At 39.3% G+C, this 25,158-nt stretch overlaps 1 protein-coding gene across 3 annotated transcripts in view; it reads left to right on the top strand.

Moving 5' to 3' along the window:
- Positions 1-25,158, top strand: part of EFCAB11 (EF-hand calcium binding domain 11) — a 172,059-nt gene that overhangs the window by 29,199 nt on the left and 117,702 nt on the right. For all 3 annotated transcript variants that reach the window (XM_036735947.1, XM_036735948.1, XM_036735949.1), the window contains exons 4-5: positions 9,360-9,461; positions 13,705-13,795. In XM_036735947.1, coding sequence (XP_036591842.1) covers positions 9,360-9,461; positions 13,705-13,795 — 193 coding nt within the window. The remainder of the gene's footprint in view (positions 1-9,359; positions 9,462-13,704; positions 13,796-25,158) is intronic.

Genomic DNA, 25,158 nt, shown 5'->3' with positions numbered 1-25,158 from the left:
CTGTCTCTCTCTCTCTCTGTCTCTCTCTCCTCTCTCTGTCTCTCTTCCTCTCTCTGTCTCCCTCTTCTCTCTCTCTCTCTCTCTCTGTCTCTCTGTGTCTCCCTCCTCTCTCTTGCTCTCTCTGTCTCTATCTCTCTCTTTCTCTCACTCCTCTCTCTCTCTCCCTCTCTCTCTCTCTCCCCCCCCCTCCCTCTCCTCTCTGTCTCTCTCTCTCTCCCTCTCCATTAAAATTACTTTATATTACTTACTATATATTTATCTATGTACATATTGTATTCCCTCACCCAAGAATATAAGCTTCTTGAGAGAGGGTACTGTTTTGTTGTAGTCTTTCTATCCCCTGCACTTAGCACTTAGCATAGTAACTTGTATTTAATAGGTGTTTTAATTATTGTTGGTTGAATTGAATTGAATTGGTGTTAAAACAGTAATAAATAAGACACCATTTATGCTCCTAACCTGTTAACAATATTTAAAAATATCAGTTTTCACATCCAGCTAAATTTTTCTTTGTTTGAATTGGTATTGACATTGTCACTTTTTTCATCTACAATAACTTCATTCAGTTAACAATACTTATTGAGGACTTGCTATATGTATAACACAGTGAGCTACAAAAGAAGCACAAGACACAATAGTCCCCACCTTCAGAGAGAAGATGACCTAATCATAAAAATACAAATATAATAATCATTAAATAAATGATAAAGACAGTAAATTCAGGAAACAGAGATGACCTGGGCCAGACTGATTGGGGAAGGCTTCATCAAGGAGATGGAACTTGAACTAGCCCCCAAAGGATGAAGGGTTAGCATCTAAAAGGAAGAATGAGAGGTGTTCCCTATAGGGAAAATAAAATTAATTGAGGTACAAAGGCAAGAATAAGCAAGATGTGTTCTAGATTAGATGAGCTGACTAAAGTGACAGATTTGGTTTAAACAAGAGGTAAATGAGATGAGAGATAAGGTTGGTAAGGTAGTTGGGGAATAAGTTTAGAGACCTGAGTGGGGGACTAAGGAGCTGTGACTTTATTCTGTAAGTAGTGGGAAGCTTTTATCTTAAGAGTGGTATGATGAAGTTGGTAAGAGTTCAATGATATTAGTAGAACTGAGTTTCCTGAATTTCATATTTGTTCTCTTCGGTGGGTAATTCCTAATTCTGTCTTGGTCTTCATTTCCATTTCTCATAGTAAATTTTATTTCTTACATCAAATTTATCTTTTTTACCTTCCTATTTTTGCACAAAGACAAATAGCAAGATTTAGCCTACCTGGATTCCTTATTTACTATAAACATTACTGTAACAGAAAACTGGCCATGGTTGGTATCATTTTATTTCTGTCTTTACCTGTACATTGAATTTTTTTCCATCCTTTTACATCATTTCACCAATAATAATCGTCTGGTTTACTTTGCAAACTGACATAAGCCTACTTTAGATTAATACAGATTCTACCTATATAATTCAAAGAGGTTCTTATTTTGAGGGCATTTTCAGTCTATGGGAGGAATTGTTATATTAACATAACTAATGATGAAACTACATCTCCATCATATTTGGACCCATCCTTGCAGTTGAAGTAAATACATTTTTGTTTCTTCTTTTAGTTTAATTATATATTACATATATGAAGAAATATATGTATGTATATATAATAAGTACAAATTGGTTTGTAGTGCACTTGCAACTAAGGAATCAAGAAAGGTTCCATGTAGAAGGTAGTGCTTGAGCTGTTTTGAAAGAAATAAGGGATTCTGTGAGGAAGAGGTGAGAAGAGGGAGAGCACCCCATGCATAGGAGCTGGCCAGTGGAAAGGCTTGAAAATGGAAGATGGATACCATTTTTCCTAGACCATAGAGTATGAGAAGGGGAGTAGTGTGTAATTGAAACTAGAAAAGTAGGCTGAGAACAAATGGTGAAGGGCTTACAAGCCAAAAAGAGAAGCAGTTTATCCAAGAGAGGCAATAAGGAACCACAGGAGTATGGGAATATCATAGCTAGATCTGCCATTTTAAGGGAAATCATTTTTGCAGCTGTTTGGAAGATGGATTAATATGATATGGAAGATGGATTGGATGATGTCATCCTTGAAAGTTGTATGTGGATGTTTGGTTGTTTCAGTCATGTCCAACTCTTTGTGACCCCATTTGAGGTTTTCTTGCTAAGATACTGAAATGGTTTACCATTTCTTTCTCCAATTTATTTTATAGAAGAGGAAACTGAGGCAAATAGGGTTAAGTGACTTGCCCAGGGCCACAGAGCTAATAAGTGTCTGAGGACAGATTTGAACTCAGGAAGATGAGTCTTCCTGACTTTAGGCCCAGCACTATCCACCTAGCTGCCCTGAAAGTTGTATAAGGATGTTCTACTTCTACAACACTTGTTTGGGACAAAAATCAAGGTAAAGTGCCTTTGGAAAATTGAAGGAAGATACTAACCCATTGTAGTGAAATTTGCAACATTTCCCTTTTAATCCATTACATCAAGCAAACAGAATTCTGTACTTTCTAAGGGTTATAAGCATCTGAATCTTCTCTTATATGCTAAAAAAAGCCCACAATATTTCCTTTGCTATTTTTGGACCCATTCACTATGTAAAACCTTCGTAGTCCTTTGCTTGCCAGTAGCCATGTGCATATCTATCATCTAAGCCTAGCTAAATTTAAAGGGGCTCATTACTAGGCCAAGGGGGAATGATTTTCTTTTTCAACTAGTGCAATTTTCAAGCCTCTCTCCTGTCCTTCAGGGGTTGTGATCTGTAGAAGTGTCTCTACTAAAGAAATCACAGTTACTTGAAGTATTATCATCATGAAAGTCCTACTCCCAAAATCTCACCAGATCATAAAGAGGTAAAAAACAAAAGCAAAAACATAGAAATGTCCCTTGGGCTCTTAAAGATTATATCTTTGTAAGAAAAGTTCTGATAGGCCCTCCCAAAATGGCAAGACTTCACATATCTTGTCTCCTGTGGTACATATATGTGATTATTTGCATATCACCTTCCCCATTAGATTGTGAACTCCTTGAGAGCAGAGATTCTTTTGTCTTTCTATATATCCCCTACACTTGGGATGGAGCCAAGATGGTGGCATGAAAACAGGGACTTGCTTGAGCTCTCCACCAAATCCCTCCAAACACCTGTAAAAATGACTCTAAATAAATTCTAAAACTACGGAACCCTCAAAATGACAGCGAAACAAGTCTCCAACCCAAGATAGCCTAGATGGTCACTGGGAAGGGTCTATCGCACCATGCTGGGAGCAGAATGTAGCCCAGTGTGGGCCATGCTAGGACAAACCAGGCCAGAGCAGACTGGGCAGAGCAGGCCTCAGGGCACTAAATCACTGGCAGCTGTGGTGATTTCCAGACTTCTCAACCCACAAACACCAAAGACAACAGCAGATCAGTGGGAAAACTATTGGACCTCAGTGGCAGAAGGGCACAGTCTGGACCCAGCCCTGAGGTAGTGGAGGTGGCTGTAGCAGCGGTGGCTGCTTCCAGAACTCAAGGCCCACGAACAGTAGGGGGAATCAAGCAGCTGATCAGAGCGAGTGTAGGGATCTCTTTGCTGACACAGAGGCAGGATTCTCTTACTTTTCCCTGCTTGGATCTGGGTCGCAGTCCTGGTTGGCACTCCTTGGGGTAGGAGGAGCTCTGGGGTGGCAGAGCTTGTGGTGGCTGTGGAGAGGGAGTCCTTCTGGTAGTTACACAGCAGAAAGGAGTGCTTGCACTCACAGACCAGAGCACAGGCCAGGAGAGGAGTATCATACCACCCCAGAATAGAAGTAGGTCTGAAAACAGCAGTGCAAAATCCTTGAAGCTTGGGACAGAGCACTCTCCACTCCAGAAGCAGTGATACCCCAACAAAAAAGTCAAGTAATTATCTGGGAAAATGAGCAAGCAACATAAAAGGACTCAGACTATAGAATCTTTTTTTGGTGACAAAGAAGATCAAAACATACAGCCAGAAGTCAACAAAGTCAAAGATCCTACATCAAAAGGCTCCAAGAAAAATCTGAATCAGTCTCAGGCCATGGAAGAGCTCAAAAAGAATTTGGAAAATCAAATAAGAGAAGTACAGGAAAAATTGGGAAGAGAAGTGAGAGTGATGCAAGAAAATCATGAAAATGAGTCAACATTTTGCTAAAGGAGACCCAAAAAATACTGAAGAAAATAACACCTTAAAAAATAGTCTAACCCAAATGGCAAAAGAGGTCCAAAAAGCCAATGAGGAGAAGAATGCCTTAAAAAACAGAATTAGCCAAATGGAAAAGGAGGTCCAAAAGATCATTGAAGAAAATAATGCCTTAAAAACTACAAAGGAGCAAATGGAAGCTGATGACTTTATGAGAAATCAAGAAATTATAAAACAGAACCAAAGAATGAAAAAAATGGGAGACAATGTGAAATATCTCATTGGAAAAACCACTGACTTAGAGAATAGATCCAGGAGAGATAATTTAAAAGTTGTTGGACTACATGAAAGCCATGACCAAAAAAAAGAGCCTAGACATCATCTTTCAAGGAATTATCCAGGAAAACTGCCCTGATATTCTAGAGCCAGAGGGTAAAATAGAAATTGAAAGAATCCACTGATTGCCTCTTGAAAAAGATCTCAAAAAGAAAACTCCTAGGAATATTGTCGCCAAATTCCAGAGCTCCCAGATGAAGGAGAAAATACTGCAAGCAGCCAGAACAAAACAATTTGAGTATTGTGGAAACACAATCAGGATAACACAAGATCTAGCAGCTTACCCATTAAGGGACTGAAGGGCTTGGAATATGATATTCCGGAGGTCAAAGGAGCTAGGATTAAAACCAAGAATCACCTACCCAGCAAAACTGAGTTAAATACTCCAAGGCAAAATATGGATTTTCAATAAAATAGAGGACTTTCAAGCTTTCTCAGTGAAAAGACCAGTGCTGAATAGAAAATTTGACTTTCAAATACAGGAATCAAGAGAAGCCTGAAAGGTAAACAAGAAAGAGAAATCATAAGGGACTTACTACAATTGTTTTGTTTGCATTCCTACATGGAAAGATGATATTTATAACTTATGAAACCTTTCTCAGTATTAAGGTAGTTGAAGGGAATATGCATACATACATACATATATATATATATATATATATTTATACATATATAACATATATATGTATATGTAGACAGAGGGCACAGGGTGAGCTGAATATAAAGGGACAATATTTTAAAAAATAAAATTAAGGGGTGAGAGAGGAATATATTGGGAAAGGGAGAGACAGAATGGAGTAAATTATCTCACATAAAAGTGGCAAGAAAAAGCAGTTATGTTGGAAGGGAAGAGGGGGCAGGTGAGGGGGAATGAGTGAATCTTGCTCTCATCAGATTTGATTTAAGGAGAGAATAACATACACATTCAATTGGGTATCTTACCCCACAGGAAAGTAGGGGGAAGGGGATAAGAGGAGAGGATAATAGAAGGAAGGGCAGATTGGGGGAGTTGGTAATCAAAAGCAAACACTTTTGTAAAGGGACATTGTCAAGGGAGTAAACTGAATAAAGGGGGATAGGATAGGATGAAGGGAAATATAGCCTTTCACAATATGACTATTATGGAAGTGTTTTGCATAACAATACATGTATAACCTATATTGAATTGCTTGCCTTCTCAAGGAGGGTGTGTGGGGAAGGAAGAAGGGAAAGAATTTGGAACTCAAAGTTCTGAAAACAAATGTTAAAAAAAACTGTTTTACATGCAACTGGGAAATAAGATATACAGGCAATGGGGTATAGAAATCTATCTTGCCCTACAAGAAAGTAAAGCGAAAAGGAATAAGGGAGTGGGGGGAGTGGGGTGACAGAAGGGAGGGCAGACTGGGAAAAGGGGCAATCAGAATACATGCCATCTTGGGGTGAGGGGGGAGGGTAGAGATGGGGAGAAAATTTGTAACTCAAAATCTTGTGGAAATCAATGTTGAAAACTAAAAATCAGTTTAAAAAATAAATAAATATATCCCCTGCACTTTTTAGCACAGTGCCTAACACTTCTTAGATACTCAATAAGTCCTAACTGACTAGCCAGCTGAGAGACTCATTACCAGATAGATTGGCCACCAGGTTATGAATATCTTTTAGCCACACAGCTCATGAAACTGTCTACTAAGGTACAGAATTGTTGTAATCTTTACTAGCTGAAGAAATAACTACAGAGGGCTGGTTGGCGCCACATAGTTACTCATGTGAAAGCAAAGGGCCCACGTGGGGAATTTGAGACCCAGGAAGGGCATCAGACATACATGAATCTTGAACCCTGAGATACAAGGATGTTGGGACTTGCCTGCAGAAATCATTCGCCTTCCAAGTCGCTCTTCCATGGTGCCAATCTTTTTCTTCTCAGCAAATTAGTTAAAATAATTAGTTAAAAAGATATGCTCTGTATCCGATTCCATTTACTAATAAATTACCTCTGAATTTTACTTATATATCAGGTATCTTGAAAAGTTGAACTATCTAAAATGTCAGTTTATTGTGCTAACTACTTACATAAAATGTGACCTTTTCCCCTGACATTTGTTTAGAGTTTTTAAAAAAATGAAAACGAATGTATCCATGATGTTTTTGCTTAAAGCTAAAAATAATGCCATCTAGTTCAGTGAATGGATTATTTAGGAGTATCACCTTCTCCTCCTTGATGCTCTTTTCTTTCTAGGTTCCAGTCTCATATCTCCAACTGCCTTTAGGACACCTGAACTGGATATCCTTCGACATCCTAAGCTCAATATGTTAATGAATATTCGGAAAAGAAAGCGTTCATCAAGAATCAATACAGCACCACCTCAAACAGGCTATGTCCCAAACTAACAGGAGCGGTGGCCTGGCAGATCTTGTGACCCCGGACAAGTTATTTAACCCTGTTTTTCCTCAGTTTCTTCATCAGTAAAATGAACTAGAGAAACGAATGGTAAACCACTCCAGTATCTTTGCCAAGAACACCCCAGATGGGTCACAAAGAGTTGGATGCAATTGTAAAGCAACTTGAACAGCCACAGATCATGGGCATACTGTAGATACAGATTAACTAGATTTCAGCAAAGCATGAAACAAAGCCATTCGTGCTCATCTTATGGGCAAGGTGGATAAATGGGGGTTAGGTAGGTATATGGTTGTGTAGATTTGGAACTCGCCGAATCACCAGACCCAAAAATTCATTAATGATTCCCTGTCAATTTGGCAACAGGCTTCTAGCTAAGTGGCACGGTAGAGCACCAGGCTTGGAGTCAGGAAGACCTGAGTTCACATCTATCCTCAGACATTTACTAGCTGTGTGACCCTGGGCAAGTCACTTAACCCTGTTTGCCTCAGTTTCCTCCTCTGTAAAATGAACTGATGAAGGAAATGGCAAACCTCTTCAATATCTTTGCCAAGAAAACCCCAAATAGGGTCACAAAGAGTCAGACATGACTGAAATTATCCAACAACGTATCTAGAGGAGTATTCTAGATATCTGTCTTTGTGAGGTTTAGAATTTTTAGCGACTTAGATACACGAATTTGTAGTATGCTTATTAAATTTGTGGATTGCCCAAAGCTATTGAAGTCAAACAAATTATGTGATAGAATCAGGATCCAAAAAGATCTCAACACCCTAAAACACTGGAGTCAAATCTAATAAGACAAAATGAAATAGGAGAGATTATGAATTTTCACAATTATAGGGTCTTACAGTTCAAACAAATGTAATATGAGAGAGACACGTCTACCCAGAAAATTGCAAATCCAACATCATATGACAGTGCACGATAGCAGTCCTAAAAGGTAATGCAGTTAGGCTAAGTAGCATCCAGGAATAAGGAGTGTTAGTGCTGCCGTATTCTGTCCTGGTTAGATACATATGGAGTCTTGGCTTTAGTTCTGGGTGCCCCACATTGAGAAGAACAGTGATAAGAGGGAATGCGTCTAGAGGAGGATAGTCAAAATGGTGGAGACCCCCAAGATCATGCCATATGAACACTGGTTGAAGGAGTTTTTGAGATGTTAAGGCTTATTGAAAACATGATAACTGCTTTCAAGTATTCAGTTTGTTCTGTTTTGTCCCAGAGGTCAAAAGTAGGAGCAATGGGTGAAGTTGAATTCATTAGAGACACATTTAGTCTTAAGGAAAGACTGACAATTATAACCAACTAAAAGTGGAATGCACTACCTGGGGGAAAAGTGGGTTTCCTCTAATGAGAGGTCTTCAAGCAAAGTCTTGCTGGACATATTGTAGAGGTGATTCTTATTCAGGTACATGTTACGCTGGGGAACTTTTCAGGTCCATCCCAACTTGAAAAGTCTGTGACTGAAAAAAATTTTGACTTAGAAGCAACTTATTATATTATTTTAATATAAAACATGTTAAAAAATTCTACCATTGCCATTAAAACCCACTACAAACGTTACATTGGAGCTCATTTTAATAGCCACTGTAGCATTCCACTTTTTACTATTCAGCATGCCTATTTCATTAGGACAGTCCCAGGAATTCAGGCCTGGGGCAGCTGAGCATACCCTGGGGTTTATTCCGTCCTGGGGATGGTGCCAGTTCTAATACTTATATAATTTTCCCTCCACCTTTATCCGTGGTGTGCCATTGGTACTGACTTTCGAGAAGCTAGTTATTTGACCTCATCTCCCAGGTGCAGAAACAATGCGGTAATGATATCCAGGAAGGAAGAAAATAGATCAAGAAAGGAATACAGGAAAGCAAAGTAAGAAAAGATGAGACCTTATTTCATAAGTGGTACCTGTACCTATTTATTGAATTCAGTAGTGAGTGAAATGTAGACACACACACACACACACACACACACACACACACACACACACACATTTGGAGGGGGATCAGTTCATTACCCAACTTGGGAAAGAGGTACACCCCCAAGGGGGAGAATTTTTTCTGTTATTCATGTCTGGTGTCAGGTATAATATTTAATATATTCCTCAGTTTTATAAATCTTTGGGTATAATATCCTTTTTAACCATATTAAGTGAAAATTAGATAATTCTCAGTACTTTGAAAATGTCTTCACTTATACATAGGGACAGTTAGATGGTACAGTAGATAGAGCCCTGGTCATGGAGTCAGAAAGACTTATGTTCAAATCTGGCCTCAGATATTTCCTAGCTGTGTGATCCTAGGCAAGTCACTTAAACTCTTTGCCTCCATTTCCTCATCTATAAAATAGAGATAACAGTAGCACATACCTCCCAGGGTTGTTGTAAGGATCAAATGAGATAATATTTATAAAGTATCTGCACATAACAGAGTAAGGACTATATACGTGTTAGCTGTTATACATACTTTTCTAAAAGAGAGAAACTATATTTCTTTTGATTTCTAGGTATGTGCCTTGAAGAATTTATAAAACTCATGGAGAAAAAGAAGACAGCCCAACTCTATCAGAATGAGACAAGACAGATCTTCACAGCTTTTGACCGGCAATGTAAGTGTTTTAAATCATCCCAGTTAAAAATATATATTTTTAATTTCATTATTTATGTAAAGAAATATACTTGGGTAGAATATTTCTATTCCGGAATGGTTGCTTTAAATATTGCTTCTAGAATTTTTCTTCTTGTGCATTTATAGTAATCTCTAACATATGGCTTTTAAGATCACTATCTCTTAAGTGTTTGACATCTATCATAGGTGAAATTATAAATAAGAGCATATTAAAGGAAAATAAAACTTGACCTGAATTGTAATCTAGGTTGGGGTAGAGAAGGGAAAGGATTGCCATGAGACTGTGTCAGGAGTTTGGCTTGGGACTGTCATATGAAATATAAGTAAGAATGTCGAGGCTCATTTCTTCCCTGTCCTCTGAGTCCAGATACTGCTAGGTTCCCAGGTATTTTGAAGGTTTCTTAAACTGTTGTTGATTTGGGAGTAGCCAATGTGGTCATTTGGACTCTGGGTCCCCATAGATCAAGTATAGGAGTCTTCAATGGCACTAAATCTAAGTTAATACCCTGATTTGTTGGTTTTTAACTCATATATCATTATTTTATGGCTAAGTAGCAAAAAAACTGGATTTCAAACATTTTCAAGTACAAACCATCTTGGTAGATCATAACCAGTAGAAACAGAATGCCATATTCAACGTATATTCCAGAATTCCATCATTTCCCCAGAACCAGTTCTATTTTAGAATGTTGTTTTGTAAAGGACTGATTAAATTACAGGTTTTTGTTGCTTTCAGGACCTTGGCAGTCTAACCCAGCTCTTTCGTTTTTTGAATAAGGAAAGTGAGATCGGATGGCCTTCACCCAACATCGCATAACTAGCATTAGCTAGGGCTAAGACTAGAACTGAGGAAACCAGGTTCTTAGTTTGGAACCGAATTCTTTTCCCATTGCACAGCACTTCTCCTTATCATCGGTGGCTCTGCTATCATCGCTCACTTCTGTTTGGCTCAGCCGTATTTCTCTCTTTCTGATTGGTATTCTTCCTCTGATTTGTCATCAGCCTTTCTTAGTGACTTCCCTACAGCCTTGCAGAATGATTGCTTGTAAGGCCCTGTGGCCTGTGTACTTCCTCTGAGCCTTATGTGGTCTGTTTGTTGACAGCTTTAATTCAGAGGCCGTTGGTCTTGAGGGCCCGCTGCCACTTACGGACTTAGTGTTGGTCCACATTCTGTCAATTCCAAGGCTAAATGGGCCGGCTGATGTGATATTTGTATCCCTAGGCAGCCAGGAGGCAGGCCTAGCCTGAGGAACAAACCTAAAAGCTTTTAGACTGGCTTAGGGGGAGAAAAAAACACAGAAAACAAAATGAACTGAAGACTTCACATCCTAAAAGCAGTCTTTACTTTAATCACAGTTCTAGGCTTTAACATCAAAACTTGGGAATTCTAAACTACTCAGCTGCTTCATGTGTAAGAATTTCAGTCCGTCTCTAAACTCTTTTTAGAGCTGTCCAGAAGCAGCTAAGTGGCACAGCATACACAGCACTGAGACCTGAGTTCAAGTCCAGCCTCAGACAGTTGCTAGAAGTATTACCCTGGGCAAGTCATGTAACCTCTCCATCTTTCAGTTTCCTTAACTTTAAAATGCAAATAGGAATAGCACCTGTTTCCCAGAGTTGTTTTGAAGATCAAATGAGATATTTGTAAAGGTGCTTAGCACAGTGCTTGGCGCACAGTAGGTGCTTAATAAGTGCTTGGTTTTTTTTTTTCCTTTCCACATTTTCTGATGGTTCATTGTGATAATTCCTCTAAAGTCCTACCCTGACGTCAGCCTTATTGGGTGAAGGGAAGACAAGAGCTGGCATTTATTAAGTGCTTACTGTGTGTCAGACACTCTGGTAAGTGCTTTACAAACATTTTCTCATCTGGTCCTCACAACGACCCCATGAGGCAGATACTCTTACCCTCGTTTTACAGTGGACAAAACCGAGGTACACAGAAGTTAAGTGACTGGCCCAGGGTCACACAGCTCCAGTTCGGTGTGTCACCTGAGGTTGTGGTGCGGAGGTGACTTTGGCTTCCCCAAGGGTCCCACCATCTCCCTCGTTGTTTCTCCGTGCTTTACCGATACCTCGTAGGATTCAGTTTATGTATGTGTGCTAGAAAGGTTTGGGTTGCAGCTGTGGGGATGGACTGTATTTCTGTTGCTCAGAGAGATTCTTCACTAAGTCAGCCACAATCACTTTCAAAGACCATCTACCAAATTGTAGAAGGGCTGTGATCTGCATCAGTAAAGGGAAGGGAGTACCCACACCCATGAAACTAGAGGTGCTCAAAGTACCAACATGTGGATATTGATAGTGACATCAGAGTCAAAAGGTTATTTGCACCACGCCGTCCGAAATATGCCTTTTGTGATTTGGTTGTTTCAGACTCTTCATGACCCCATTTGGGGTTTTCTTGGCAAAGATGCTGGAGTAGCGTGTCATTTCCTTCTCCAGCTCATTTTACAGCTGCGGAAACTGAGGCAAATGGGGCTAAGTGACTTGCCCAGGGTCATACAGCTAGTAAGTGTCTGAGGCTGGATTTGAACTCATGAACATGAGTCTTCCTGATTCTGCGCCCAGGGCTCTATCCACTGTGCCACCTTGAGTTTCACTAATTATTGTTCAAGGTGAATAGACCTTATGCCTAAGAAATAGAGGAGAATGATGACTCTATTTATTTTACAGTCAGAATAGACTAATAAATTGTCACTGCTTATTTAAAAGGCTCCTCTTAGAAAACATAGGGAAGGGTATTTTGCTGAAAGAGTTTTTATGCTTGGAGGAAACTTTTCAATACTCTTGGCTCCATTACCTTAATGAGAAATAAGTGTGCCTTATACTGTAGGTGTATGGTGGCATCAGATGGAATAACGTTGAACATTCTGCAGGATTCTGAGCGGCGCAGTAGATAGAGGGCTGGACCTGGAGTCAGGAAAACTCGAATTCCAATCTTGCTTCAGATAGTTACTGGCTGAGTGACCCTAGGCAAAGCTCTCAGCCTCTCTAAGACTCAGTTTTCTCATCTGTAAAATGAACATAATAACAGCACATGCCTCCTAGGCTCGTGGTGCAGTGACACACGGGAGGCACTGGAGGTTTCAGACTCCAGCCTCTAACAGGTTCACTCTTGGTCTGCCCAGACAGGCAGAAACCTTCAGAGGAGTTAATGATAATCAGGTTTATTCTAGTCTAGTCTTCTCAAGGGGTTGCTGATAATGGGAGAACCAGCTCCTACAGCATTCCCTAACAATCCTTCTCTCAGGGACTGGTGAGAAGGGGGGCAGCTACTCTTACGTCTCAGTGGGGTCAGTGGAGACAGGCACAGCTTGTGCGCGCTCCCCTAAATCCCCTCAAGCCTTCCTCTATGCATCACCCATGGTTTCCCCACTCACTGCCCAGTGCCTACTTGCTTTATAGGGCAACAGACAAAGAAGGCATCTTGCCAACATTAAGCTCACAGGTTAACTTTAGCAATATCGCCATTCTGTGCAAACGTAGTAAATATCAATTATGTCGCCCCATATCTTCACGGCACAGCCTCAGTAGCGCTGTCTATCACTATGATTCTGGGAATGACTGCCTAGGATCCTTGGGCCTTTTCCGGGAGTTATTATCTGGCACCTGGAAACTAGACATTGCCATGGCCACGGATACTGAGAGACTGAACTCTAAAAGGATAACAAAATGCTCCTTACTTACACATATACAAAGCATTTTGCAAAATTCAGGGTGCTATGTAAGTGTTAGCTATTATCATTATTACAAGTCTTTTATAAATTCCTTTTTTTTTGTTTAAATAAAGGGGCAGCTAGGTGGCATAGGTGATAGAGCACCAGGCCTGGAGTCAGGAAGACCTGAGTTCAAATGTGACTGCAGATACTTACTAGCTGCGTGATCTTGGGCAAGTTACTTAATCTCTGTTTGTCTCAGTTCCTCATCTGTAAAATGGACACTTGATGGAGAAGAGAATGACAAACTACTCCAGTATTTTTGCCAAGGAAACCCCATGATTTTTTTTCCTCCTTTACCTTACAATAGCTAAATCGATGAAGTCCATGGAGTCACGTAGACTCAGACACAACTGAATGCCACCACCACCAATCAAAAACTTGACGCAAATGCCGTAGTTGAAATTACCACTGCAACGTTTTATACAAAAGTCTCTGAGTATACACTAAATGCTTTTTATCTGAACGCATAATTCAAATCTTTTTTTAAATTTTGTTTTAAATAAGATCGTGGATTTTTAACTTTGGAAGATTTCAAAAAAGCCTTCGAACAAGTGGCCCCCAAGCTGCCAGAAAGGGTTGTGCTTGAAGCTTTCAGGTAAGAGCTCTAGAATATTCATATAGCCATGGGTTCACATGCTGAGAAGTTACAGAAAATGGCAACAGTTGTGAGCTCACAACAACCCCCTGAAAAGGTTGTAAGGTTTTTAGCACTAAGGTTTCAAGGCCTGATGGAAACTTCCTTCAGTGTTTGAGACTTCCCTGTCAATTACAGAACCAGTACTTGTGCCCTAATGTAAAGTACTGCCTCAGAGACACTGCTTTAAGGCCCACACAGAGTTCAGAAGTTCTTAGGAAGCTAAAGCTATCGAGGAGCGCTTCTTTCCATCCACATTAGATAGCTCAAGGCCACCAGGCAGCCAGTCAGACAACATGCATTTTTTAAGCACCTGCAGGGTTCCAGGCACTTTACTAGGCCCTAGACATACAGACACAGAAATGAATCCTTGTATTCTATCAGAGCAGACGGTCTCTTCAGACCGGATTAGTAGTGAGTTCATCTGCTAGAAGTAGAATGGTAAGATCAGTCATTTCTAGAGCTCTAAGGTTTTAAATGAAGAGATTTTTTCTTTTCAATAACAGTTGTATTTTAAGTTCTTGTAGTGACTTTTGATGTCACTTCTCTGCCCAGACATCTTCAATAACTCCCCGCCACCAACAGGATAAACTCATTATCCAAATGGCCAACGCCCTTTACAACCTGGTACCATCTTCTTTCCTAATCGTGTCTCCTACTACTCCCTATTGAACATTGGCTTGGAAGTCAGGAGGCCTGGCTCTGCCGCTAACTAGCTGTGTAACCTTGAGCATTCAGTGTCCCCGGGCCTCAGTTTCCTCACCTGTAAAAAGAAGGAGGTTGGCCCAGATGATCTCCGTGATTCCTTCCAGGTCTAAGTCCCTGTGATCCTACGACAGACTTTTGCATGTGTGTATCCTTCCAGAGTCCAGAGCAAGGTCTTTGCAAACAGACGCTGCCTGGTGTCTCCCATAGTACCTAGTACAGTGGGTTACACAAAGCAAGTATTTAACGAATATTTGTCGTTTAATTACTTGACTTACTATCACTGACTTCAGCGACGCTTTCCTTTATAGGTGATCACTCTTCCCTCTTTTTCTGTTGCCGTTAAGTCATTTCAGCTGTGTCTGATTCTTTGTGACCCCATGGGGGGTTTTCTTGGCAGAGTTCGGGAGAGGTTTGCCATTTCCTTCTCTAGTGCATTTTACAGATCAGGAGATTGAGGCAAACAGGGTTAAGCGACTTGCCCAGGGTCACACAACTATTAAGTGTCTGAGGCTGGATTTGGACTCAGGAGGCTGAGTCTTCCTGAATTCAGGTCCAGCGCTCCATCCACTGCACCACCTAGCTGCCCTATTCTTCCTTTACGTACTGTTTTCATACATTCGATTCCATTCCATGAGAATATATTGAGGTGAGAATGTTGAGCCGAGGAGACCAGTAGTCCTAGTGAGAGGCGATGAAGACCTGAACTAAAGCTTTTGGTACACAGTAAGTACTTAATGTTACTGCTTGTTGACTGACTGCCTGTTGTGAATGGAGAGGAAGGGGGCATATGTGAGGTGCTGTGGGGGTAGAATCAATTGGCAGCTGATTGCCTAAAGGGGGTAAAGAACATTGAAGAGCAGAGCATTTAGAGGTTGTGAGCCTGGGTGCCTGGAAAAGGATGTTGGTGCCTCCACTGCAGTATAGGGTAGTTTGAATAGGGGTGGATTGGGAGAGGGGAGGTAATTAAAATATTGTGGTATGTTGAGTCTGAGGCATCTTTCCCCACAACAACATCCCTAACAGTGATTATTGCTACATCTCGTTGAAAAATTCTAGAGACGGGGACTTAGTACCTGAGTAGCCTGTTCCATTTTGGGTGGTTCTAGTAGGTCGACCTTTAGGTCAAAGTCGGCTACCCTGTGTTCTCTGATGCTTGTATGGTGTGGCTGGGAGGGCCTTTCCCATGTTGTCTGAATGCAGTTCTGCTTGTCAGTGCCTGAAATTGTGGTGCCTGGAGCTGAATATAATACAGGTTTCTACAAACATTTTCACAAACTCATCACTTACTTTCCCCCTGTTTTTAGAGATGCTTAATTCATATTTTAGTCTGGGTTGTCATCAGGAGGTAAACTCTTCTTTCTTAACACAGCTCTTTAATGGGCACCCTACAGTATTTGGGGCTGGCATTTTTCTCTACGCTAGGATATGTTTACCTCTAAATGCCTGGGAGCTTTCTCTTTCTGAGTGTAAGCAGTGAAATTTCTGTTTTCCCCACCACCTGACAGTTGGCATACAGCTCTAGGCTGCTTTTTCTTTTCCCTAGTGATGGAACAACATGCAAAAGTACAAAAGGCCTCCTTTCTGATTTTCCCCTCCCCCAATCCCCAATCCCCAATCAGATGGTAAACACTGAGGCTTAATTCCCCTCCTTAATGTAAAGTAGAAATACCAAAGCATCACAAAGCTCTCTACTACCAAAGTAAGGTGATTAGTGACCACTATAACACAGCTCTGAGATTCAAGAAACCTCATTTGTTTATATACTGGAGGTCAAAGTACACATGAAAAACCTTTGACTGTTAGGAGTGGTGAAAAAAGCATGACCCTCATTTTCTGTTAAATCATCCCTTTATGGGAAGCTGAATTGTGCGTGATTGTAGTAACTAGTCTTGGTCCTAGCAAACCTAATGAAGCCTTCCTCCCTCTTCTCAAAAGAGAGACAAGACTAAAGGAGCAGAATGTTGGTTGCATACTTTGTCTCTGTGTCAATTGTTTATCTAATTTGATCACAAGGGAGAGATTTAGTTCTTTTTTTTTTGTTTTTTTTTTTTTTTTGGCAGGGCAATTGGGGTTAAGTGACTTGCCCAAGGTCACACAGCTAGTACATGTGTCAAGTGTCTGAGGCTGGATTTGAACTCAGGTCCTCCTGACTCCAGGGCCAATGCTCTACTCACTGCGCCACCTAGCTGCCCCTAAGAGAGATTTAGTTCTGGTTGGAGCCTTACTCACAAATGGCCACCATGTAAAGGCAAAAAAGGATTAATAGAACTTATTTTTTACGGTGAAAATAAATAATGCCTTTTTCGGTATAGGGTTGTTACTGGGGATAGGAACTTGGTGTTTGACTTTTTTTATAAAAAAGATTACCCCCCAAACACAACCAAATTAAGGGAAAGGATCGATTTGAGCTTGAGTGTCAGTGGGCTGACAGACTCTCTGTTCCACTGAATGGAAGAGTATTAGAGTGCTGAGACGCCTAAAGGGAGATGATTTAAGATAGCATTTTCAAATCAAAGCATTCATCTGTACCTCTTGTGAAGAGCCCAACTTCTCTGTAGTCTACACCTTGCCTGCAGTCAATTCTTGCCAATGTCCAATCATAATGATGTGTTTCACACTGTTTTCCCCTCCAGTCTCAAACAAAGGAGTTTTCTCAGTCACCATCCCATGCAGCACAATCTGTGTGTATGTATGTTGTGTGTGTGTGTGTGTCTGTGTCTGTGTGTATACACATACATATATAAATTTAATCATATCGACCTTAAGATCAGGACAGTTATAATGACTGCATCCTCTCCTTTGTCATAGCACAGGGCACTACTCACATCTCAGATTTGCCTCTATTCACATGCATGTGTGCACAATACCAAAAAGGCTGATGACTGTGATATTTGTAGTCACTCAGGTGTTGAATCATTAATGCCCGACGTTTAAATTTGAAAGACAATGAAGTGTAGCTGTCGGTTTAGCTGTTTTTATGAAGGTGCTCATTTTCTCTGCAGAGAGAGCCTTGCTACTTATTTTATGGTAAAAAGAACATTCGATTTGCCACCAACTTTCCCTTCCTACTTTCGTCAGCTATTCCAGTGCACAATCGCATGAGAAGCATATTGTGAGTTTTTTTAAACTGACCCTATGTCCACTTTTACCAAAGGGAAATTCAAAGAATCTTTCATGTGTAATATGCCCTGAGTGATTTTCTGCATCTGATTGCGATTCTTCATATTCATCATTAGGATTCATCATGCTATTCGTCCCATAAAAGATGAATTCCACAGAGGACTGATTTTGTTGCCTTGGTGATACTTAGAGCCTCATCTCTGAGGTTTGATAGTTTACTTTACCCAACTGTTTAAACCGTTGCAATCAATACCTGTAAGTTCAAATAACCAGACTAGAAAATAAATCTTAGAGGGCAGTGATTATAATTAGTGTAATAAAAACATTCACATCTTATATATTCTATGTATAATTTTATAAATAAAGAGTAAGATCGTTTGGTCTTATCAATCAGAATGCATGGGCTGGTTTTCATTAGTCAAGGATGACCCATCCCTATTTCACGTGAAAGTGGGCTAATTTAGGAATGCTAATTATCTCTTTGCCCAGTTCTCTGCAGTGTACATCGTGCTTATTCCTAATGATTGTGTGTAATACATCTCACATTTATATAGTATTTTCAGGTTTTCATATATACACTCCTTTGAGCCTCATAGCAATTCTGTTAGATTGATATTAACGGGATTGATATTAAAAGTATCATCTATTTCATAGATGAGGAAAATGAGATTAAGAGAGGTCGTGTGACTTAGCCGTGGCCACTCACAACAAAGGCTTAGTTTAGGCAGGATTTGAACCCAAACCCTTCCTGTAAGTATAGCCCTCTTTCCATCATACCATATTGCCTGATCTCTCATTTAGATATTGTTTCATAACATGCTCCTCAGATGCAACTTTGGAACCATGTTGAAGGCAGGGTAGTTTAATGAAAAGAGCCAGAAAACATGAGTGAGACTTAGTTCTGGTACTAGCTTTTCCCCCACTTGACCCTGGACAAGCAAATTCACAAAGCCTTGCTGTGCTTCTATTTCTACTCTTATGATGAGTATGTTAGATTAGATTTGTGAGATCCCCTCAAACTTCAGAATTCTACGGGCCAGTGTCTGCCCTCGACAACAGCTCCATCATCTCCTCCATCATCTTCTTCATGCTTTGCAGGTATCTTTTAGAATTCAGTACAGAATGAATGCAGATGTGATCTGTCCCTGTGGCAAAGTGTTCTCAGGAGACAATTACCACCTCCCACCCTGCTCAAGGGTCCTATTCCTCATCTACATATTGAGATGAACAAATTGTTCTTCTGGTAATAACACTTGTATGTTTTTGCCAGTTACAAAATATGAAACTCTTATTATGGTTTCTTTCTTACTGATTAATTATGGTTAACCCTTTCAGTCATCCAAGGAGTTATTAATGTCTGAATAATATTCATCTATTCATGGCATTTGCCTTTACAGAAAAGGGTTGCCTCCAGTTTCTCATTCTCTATAGATGGCAATCCAGGTGAAAAATCTTGAGATTCCTATGCTTCTTACCTATAATAATACTTTTCAAAACTATGAACTGGCTGCCATATGATATATGTGTACTGGGGAGGATCTAGGTGAATAACTGGTCCCAGACCTCACTACATATAGAGTGTGAGTTGGGGGTTGAGTTCAGAGTTTTTGATATCCCACTCTTCCATTTAGTTCTCCAGATAAATGACTTCTTAACTCTGTGACAGACCTGAGAACTTGCCAAATTCATGGGGCCGGACCCCTTCCTTTTGCCTACAACTTCGCATACCTCTTGCCCTCTGCCAAAGTATTTACATAGACAGATGGATAGATACATACATACATATAAACACATATATATATACAAGACATATATATATATATACAAATACAGACGTGTGTTTGTGTGTGTGTGTGTGTGCGCGCGCATGTGCGTGTAGCAGTCATCTGTCATCTTTCCTTCATGAGTACTTTCTACCTCAACTCTGAACTTCAGGTCAAAAATTGGTTAAGGAGAGCAAGGAACCATCACTGGTCCATTGTCAGTTTGAAAGAGATTTCTTGCAGAATGCTACAGTGTGAAATGGCTTCACCCTGTGTTGTTTAACATATTTATCAGCAATTTGGATGAATGCATAGATGGAATTCCTATCACATTTTTGGATTACAGAAAGTCAAAAAGAATAGCTAACAGGTTGGATGATAGAGTTCAGACTCCCAAAAGATCTCAACAGGCCAGAAGGTCAGGATGAATCTAACAAGGTAAAACTCCATAGGAATGAATGTCAAATCCTCCACATGGGTTCTCTTTTTCTCTTTATTTGGATCTTCTTCTCGAGTAGTCCAATAAGTGGAGGATGACACCAATGTGGTCATTCCCTCCAGCAGTATAGGCCCAGGCCTGCCAGTCCACTCCTACTCCATTCACTTGACTCTCAGCTATGTCTTCCTATAAATTCACTGTGCATTCTAGGGGCCTTCTTCATATTTCATTCACATTTCTTGGGAACCAGTGGAGTATATAGTTACATACTTTGGCCTTCACTCTTGCTACATATGTGACCGGCCCATTGTTTTTTTCAGCCTTATATTTTTCTGATATTATCCTTTATACCACTCCTGTATCATTCCTTTTTAGGATCTATAACCACTTGCTCATGCCTGCCACGTATCTCACTTTCAGTTCTTCAAAGACTTACAATTTGAATTCTTTGGAACTTATACTATTCCATGACTCATGGCCACCCAATCTTGCTAGATGAATATTGCTGCTATGAGCCTGTATTTCAGGGATAAGTTTGGCATCATTAAAAAAAATTGCAATTTCCCAAAGGCATTGTAGAAAGACAGACAGACAGATACTGAGGTCTGAACTGCTGGTCCATCTAATTGCATGTTATGGTCTGTACGGTACGCATTTTATATCCACATGCTTTTTATAGTGTGCACAGTTGGGCCAAACTCTCTTAAGTGATTGCGGTTCTCATTTAGGAGATTTTCCACCATTCCTTGGCTTGATTCAGTCAGCACAATCTCATCTGCACACAGGAGCATCTATAGGGCCTAACTATGTATGGGGAATCCCTCTTCAACCAGGATCTCATATTGACCTCTTTCATAGTAGTAAATATGTCACCTTGCTCTATGACTTATTTGATATTAATAATTAGATGTTGCCAAACAAAATTGGTATGTCTTTTACATCTTTTAAAGGTATCATATAATATTAAGGTATCATATAATTTTGAAATACGGACGGAAGACTGACTGCTGGTTGGAAGGGAGTGTTTAGGATGTTAAGATTTTGCCCCACTGAAACAAATCCTTTTTTTATAACCAATAAATAGTAAACACAATGAAATCCTGTGGTTTTTTTACACTTTTTAGTCAAGTTGTGTGATTGTAAAGATGTCATTATCCTGTGAGATATCGCTCATGAAATTCTGCCTGTTCCCGTCTAATGCCATTGTCAAATATGCCCACAATGGCACTGCAGATTAGTCACACAAAAATTCTGTAGAGAAGGGAAAGTAGACCTAAGGGTCAATAACTACTGATATTTCTTGATTTTTTTTAGATAATAATTTGAACCATGATTCTTTCCCATCTTCCCCTTTTTTGCACACTTTGACAGTCAGTTCCCTCAATGCCCTCAAAATTCTGACATTCCTCTTTATTCTGTGTTTACTTGGTCTAGTCCAGCTGCTATTTCCAGTCTTTGTTTTCTTTAATACCATTTCCACTTCCTCTGTCAGTACATCAGGGGCTGATATGACTATATGGACTTTATGGTGTTTGCAGATCTTTTCCATCTTTTACCTGTTTGTTGTAATTCCAGTATTTTCATCCTTAAATACCCTTGCAGTGATTTTACTTAATGAGTTCTCTCACTAAGCTTTCTTTAAAATTGTTTTTCTTTCCACGGTGTCCCCCTCCCCGTTTCTTTTGAGGCAATGCTGCTCATAATCTCCTACTATCAAGGTTTTGCAAACCATTTCGTATTCTAAACCAGTGTTGGCTTTGGCTGTCGTATCTCCATGCTTAACAAGGAGACCAAGTGTTTACTGGCCTGCTGGTCCAGGTAGTTTCTAGGATCTTCTGGTCCTCTTGTCATGGCAATTGATATACTTTAGCTAAACTTCTATACTAAATTATAGTTATTTTAATGCCCTTTCTTTCCTTCATCAATTTCCCATTTTTTTTTAGCGCCAGTAACTCATTTAATTAGGTGAGGGTAGAGTTGTGTTGATTATACACCACATATTTTTTCTTATTTTTATTCTAGCTTTGCATTAATTTTTATCCTTACTTATTTGATCCTTACTCTGTTGAGTATATAAGGATGGCTGACTGCTTCTAGCATGGTTCCCATATTAATAATAATTAGTTTTCTCTCTGTTAAAATATCACCAGTTTTGTTTTTTGTGGTATTATTTAATGCTCACCATGTCTAACTTTTGAATTATTTTCTTGAAGAATATATTCATGATGAATAGGCATACGGCTTCTGGCATTCCGCAAGCATTTGTTGTCACACATTCCTTATGTCGCAACCATATTTTTCTCCATGTTTTTCACTGTCTTTACCATGCTTTCCTGTATATTGAAGTCACCAAGTATCTGAGTGTGTTGATTTAATTTAGAGGCTTTTATTAAGTTCTCATAAAATTTTTCTCTCTCCCTCTCTCTTCATCCTCTGCAATTGATGCTGACCCATAAACTACAATTATTTTCATAATGGTCTTGCAAATACATCACATGAGCCGTGCAATATAGATGACCATATGTCACATTAAATAATGTTCCTTGTTGCCTAGATGCACAATAAAACCAACTCTGTCTCCACCGAGAACCTGTAAGCCATCTTTCCATTTAGCTATAACTTCCTTTTGTCTTCTGATTTCATTTAAAGCAGTGATGTATGGCTCCAAGTCATAAAATACTGTGGTCTCTAAAGAATTTAAGTTGAAAAAAACCAGAAGAGCTACGGAGAGATGCATGGTGGGCAGAAGCAAATTGTAACACATTACAAACAAAAAAGCATGCAGAAGTTGTGTAAGGAGTGTCAGTGACATGTATGTCTATAAGAACAATTGGCACTTTCTGGCAGAGAGGTGATGGATTAAGTATGAAATATGAGATTCATTTTTTTAACATAACCAACATGGGAATTTGTTTCATTCCACTGTAATTATTTGTTCTAAGGATTTTGTTGGTCTTTTTTTCCAGGCTGGAGGGAGGTGGGAAGGACAGAAAATAAATACGTAGTAGTTGAAAATATATATATATATATATATATATATATATATATATATATATGTATGTATGTATGTATGTATGTATGTATAGTTTTTTAAATGGCTAGTCTCATAACTAGAGCAAAATATAACTAGTGGGTACCCGACATGATATTGTTATTCACCCAGTGTAAAGAAACCAGATGGAAGACCCCCAGCACATTGAATAAATCCTCAGTGTTGAATATATGGAATGAATTTATGGAAGTGAATTTCACTAGGTGGGTTGGCATGAAAGGATCATGTTCTGCATCATTTCAGGAACTATTTACATCACTGGAATCACAGACCAATTGGAATATTTGAATATTAACACAGGATGGTTTCTCATCTTCTGTTGGATTAGTTTAAGTATATTTAATTTTTATGTAGACAAGCTAGAGTAAAGTGTGGAATATCCCACACTTCGGTTTCTAATTTTATGTTAGATGATGAATAAATTATTTTGCCTTCAATTTAATAGTAATAGTAATAGCAGTGGAACTTTTTAACCAGTGGGTGGTGCTAAATGCTCTCATGATAAACTCGATAAGCTAAAAGGTATATAATCTGTAGATTTACTTTAACAAATAAATGTATGTATTACATTCAGAATATTTATACCATAAGGTTAATGCCAAATTCTTACATCTTGAGGGTTAGCCAACCATCGTTAATATCCAGTATAAACAATCTTTAATGAAAATTCTATAAAATTCCTCTTAGATCTTACATTAAGTATTTAACTTAAAACATATAACCTAGTACCATTCCATTCTGCCCCCCAAATAGCTCTTTACATGCTGACCTGGCTGTGAAGATAGAGTAATTGTTAATGCCAAATGAATAGAAATATTTCTGATTTAAATGATTTGTTGACTTTTTAAAATAAAAATAATAATTATGTTCAGGCCTACCACTACTGTATGGGAAGTCTAGTTTAAAAAAAGAAAAAGTAAAGTGACAATTTCCTGTCATCCCAGGTACACCATCACTACCCATCACTTTTGGTTATCCATAGTCTAACAGAAAATCCACCAGTTGAGCATAACTCTCTGGACCTGACCTATCTTCAAGTCTATAAAATAGAATCAGCTGTAGTGTAGAGTGACTACAGATTGTCCATTACAGACCTGGATAATTGATCATTTTTAGAACTTTTAAGTAGATGGGTCTATTTTAGACCCATCTCCTGCAACCATAGACAGCCAAAACTGGAACAGGTTCAGAGCATACTCCCAAGGAATGTTTAGACTGGAGCAGGGCCCTTTAGCTTGTCCTACAGGCCCCTAATAGTCCAGTATGGCTACCCTACACAAGTCAGAATATAATGTAAGTCACAAAATCATGACATTTTGGAGTCCATTTTTTTATAGATGAGAAACTTAGGAACAGAAAAGTAGAATGATTTATATAAAGCCATCCATAGAGCCAGTCACTAGATTCATCACTTTAACCTCTTTAGGTTCCTTGTTTTCTTCATTCTAGTGGGGTACATCCTCAATCCACCAGTTCCCCAGTATATGCAAGTTAGTTGTGACAAAACATTGTGGTGGCCCCAGCAACATTCAGAATTATACATATGCTCATGTGTGTGCCTGTAGACACACATATATGTATATGTATATTTAACCAATTTATATTATACTGAAACACATAGACAACATATAAAACATATGTATAATTTTAGGTGATGTTGGGACCATATACTGTGAAACTCATGGACTGAGTAATTAGATTAGATTGCTCCTTGAGGGCAGGCACTGTTTTTTGTCTTTTAATCCCTAGAACTTAGCACAGTGACTAGCACACACTTAATAAATGCTTACTGACTGAAGGACTGGTGGTCATAGTTGCATTTGCTGTCTCAGTAGCAGTAGCAGTAGTCCTAGTGACTGACATTCATATAAGGCTTTCAGGTTTGGAAATATTTTGATCTTCACAATAACCCTGTAGGTTAGGTGCTACAGGAATTATTTATCCTTATTGTTATATGAATGAGGAAACCGAGAGATTAAATTGACCTGCCCTTGGCCTCCTGCTAGTAAGAAACTTATGCCCAAATATAATTTTGAAGTCCTGTTGGTGACTTTTATTTTTATATTACATTCAGTTTCCAAAACATACACTCCTATATCCTTTTCCTCCCCACTCCACCCCCCACCACAATAAAACCTTTCTTTTTAATAGAGGAAGGAATAAATTAAGGTGGAAGGCTAAAGCCAACTCGTGACCTCTTCAAAATACGTGGTATTTAACTCAATAAGCATTTATTAAACAT

Source organism: Trichosurus vulpecula, chromosome 8, assembly GCF_011100635.1.
Source record: "Trichosurus vulpecula isolate mTriVul1 chromosome 8, mTriVul1.pri, whole genome shotgun sequence".
In the NCBI taxonomy this organism is placed as follows: Eukaryota; Metazoa; Chordata; class Mammalia; order Diprotodontia; family Phalangeridae; genus Trichosurus; species Trichosurus vulpecula.
This window is presented reverse-complemented; position numbering and strand designations above follow the sequence as displayed.